At 39.3% G+C, this 2,193-nt stretch overlaps 1 protein-coding gene across 5 annotated transcripts in view; it reads right to left on the bottom strand.

Annotated features, from left to right (window-relative positions):
* The window catches only part of LOC106873401 (SMC5-SMC6 complex localization factor protein 2), a 34,694-nt gene that overhangs the window by 10,714 nt on the left and 21,787 nt on the right, over nt 1-2,193 (bottom strand). For all 5 annotated transcript variants that reach the window (XM_052972658.1, XM_014920748.2, XM_014920752.2 and 2 more), the window contains 2 exons: nt 1,646-1,714; nt 1,208-1,379 (listed from right to left, as the gene is read on the bottom strand). In XM_052972658.1, the coding sequence (XP_052828618.1) occupies nt 1,209-1,379; nt 1,646-1,714 (240 nt within the window). In that variant the 3' untranslated portion in view covers nt 1,208. The remainder of the gene's footprint in view (nt 1-1,207; nt 1,380-1,645; nt 1,715-2,193) is intronic.

The following is a 2,193-nucleotide window of genomic DNA, read 5'->3' as shown; positions in this document are numbered from 1 at the left end:
TGGTAATGTCAGAGACTGTGAACGGTAATACCAGACTGTGAACGGTAATACCAGACTGTGAACGGTAATACCAGACTGTGAACGGTAATACCAGACTGTGAACAGTAATACCAGAGACTGTGAACGATAACGCCAGGGACTGTGAATGGTAATGTCAGAGACTGTGAACAGTAATGTCAGGGACTGTGAACGGTAATGTCAGAGACAGTGAACGGTAATGTCAGAGTCAGTGAATGGCAATGTCAGAGACTGTGAACAGCAATGTCAGAGACTGTGAACAGTAATGTCAGAGACTGTGAAAGGTAATGCCAGAGTCAGTGAACGGTAATGTCAGAGTCAATGAACGGTAATGCCAGAGACAGTGAATGGTAATGTCAGAGACTGTGAACGGTAATACCAGACTGTGAACGGTAATACCAGAGACTGTGAACGATAACGCCAGAGACTGTGAATGGTAATGTCAGAGACTGTGAACAGTAATGTCAGAGACTGTGAACAGTAATGTCAGGGACTGTGAACGGTAATGTCAGAGACAGTGAATGGTAATGTCAGAGTCAGTGAACGGTAATGTCAGAGTCAATGAACGGTAATGCCAGAGACTGTGAACAGCAATGTCAGAGACTGTGAACAGTAATGTCAGAGACTGTGAACAGTAATGTCAGGGACTGTGAACGGTAATGTCAGAGACAGTGAACGGTAATGTCAGAGACAGTGAATGGTAATGTCAGAGTCAGTGAACGGTAATGTCAGAGACTGATAGTGGAGCCCATTTAACAGCTTTGTTAACAATGGAATGTTATCAGAAGGGCAAACAAGTAAAATATATCATTTCCTTTGCTTTTTTCCTCCCCATTCCTCATTAGAGACAAAGCCAAGACAACAGTGGAGGTCATGTGAGTTGTTATGTCAGCAGCAAATGCATAAAACAACCAATGAAACAATGAGTAATAATGATATATATATATATATATATATACATATATATATATATATATACACAGATTAAATTAAAAAGTAAAAACAATACTAAATAAATATATAAAGTGAAATAGTAAAGTATAGAAAAATATAAAACAAATAAAAATATATAGAAAGATAAATAGGTACAAATGTAAAAAAAAATACATAAGGGGGGGTGTAAAACTAATAAATAGACACAAAATATAACAAAAAAACTAAACAAAACAAACAAAAAGTTCGGTCGAACCCTAGATCTCTGGCAGGCTGAATATACTGCAGTCTGAGAGTGAACCGGAATCACTGCAGACGGTGCTGTCAGAGTCGGATAATATAATCTCTTCACAAATTGCCATCTCCTCTGACGCCGTTTCAATGGATTCCTGGGGCCGGTCTATGCGGGTCCAGGCAAAGAGATTTTTCTAGAATAGAAAGAGAGAAAAATAAGGATGAATAGCAGAAAAACTGTAATCAGTGTTGGTGGTGTGGGATAGTTGTAGTGGCGTGGTTGCAGCGGTGGTGAAGCAAATGGTAACAATAGTAATTGTGGTGGTAGTAGTAGTAGTAATAGTGGTGGTGGTGGTGGTGATGGTTGTAATGAAAGCAATAGAAATGACCTCTTGCACTCTGGGAGAGGTGGGGATGTGGGGGATGTGTGTGTGGGGGGTGAACAGTTACTGATGTTTACCTGAGTTAATCCAATTGTTTCCAAGAATATCTTCCATCGGTTACTAAGAATCACCAATTTGTTTTTCACCTGAAACATCAAGAGGAAAATCATCATATGTTCTGGAGTTTGCTGATCTCTTTCTAGCATATCAGATGTCCACTTAGTGGTCATCCCTTCTTATATGCATGTAATACAATTTTTCTGAATTTTCAGATTTTTTATATGCTAGGCCACTGGTTTTAAATTGCTGTTGATTAAATTAATATTCAATTTATCACCCTCAGTATATAAATGTGTATATATATCATCATCGTCGTTTAACGTCCGCTTTCCATGCTAGCATGGGTTGGACAATTTGACCGAGGACTGGTGAAACCAGATGGCAACACCAGGCTCCAATCTGATTTGGCAGAGTTTCTACAGCTGGATGCCCTTCCTAACGCTGACCACTCAGAGAGTGTAGTGGGTGCTTTTACGTATCACCCGCACGAAGGCCAGTCAGGCGGTACTGGCAACGGCCACGATATATATATATATATATATATATATATATATATATATATATA

The sequence above is a fragment of the Octopus bimaculoides genome, chromosome 14 (genome assembly GCF_001194135.2).
Source record: "Octopus bimaculoides isolate UCB-OBI-ISO-001 chromosome 14, ASM119413v2, whole genome shotgun sequence".
Lineage (NCBI taxonomy): Eukaryota > Metazoa > Mollusca > Cephalopoda > Octopoda > Octopodidae > Octopus > Octopus bimaculoides.
Note: the sequence above shows the minus strand (reverse complement) of the source record. Positions and strands in the feature narration are given on the sequence as shown.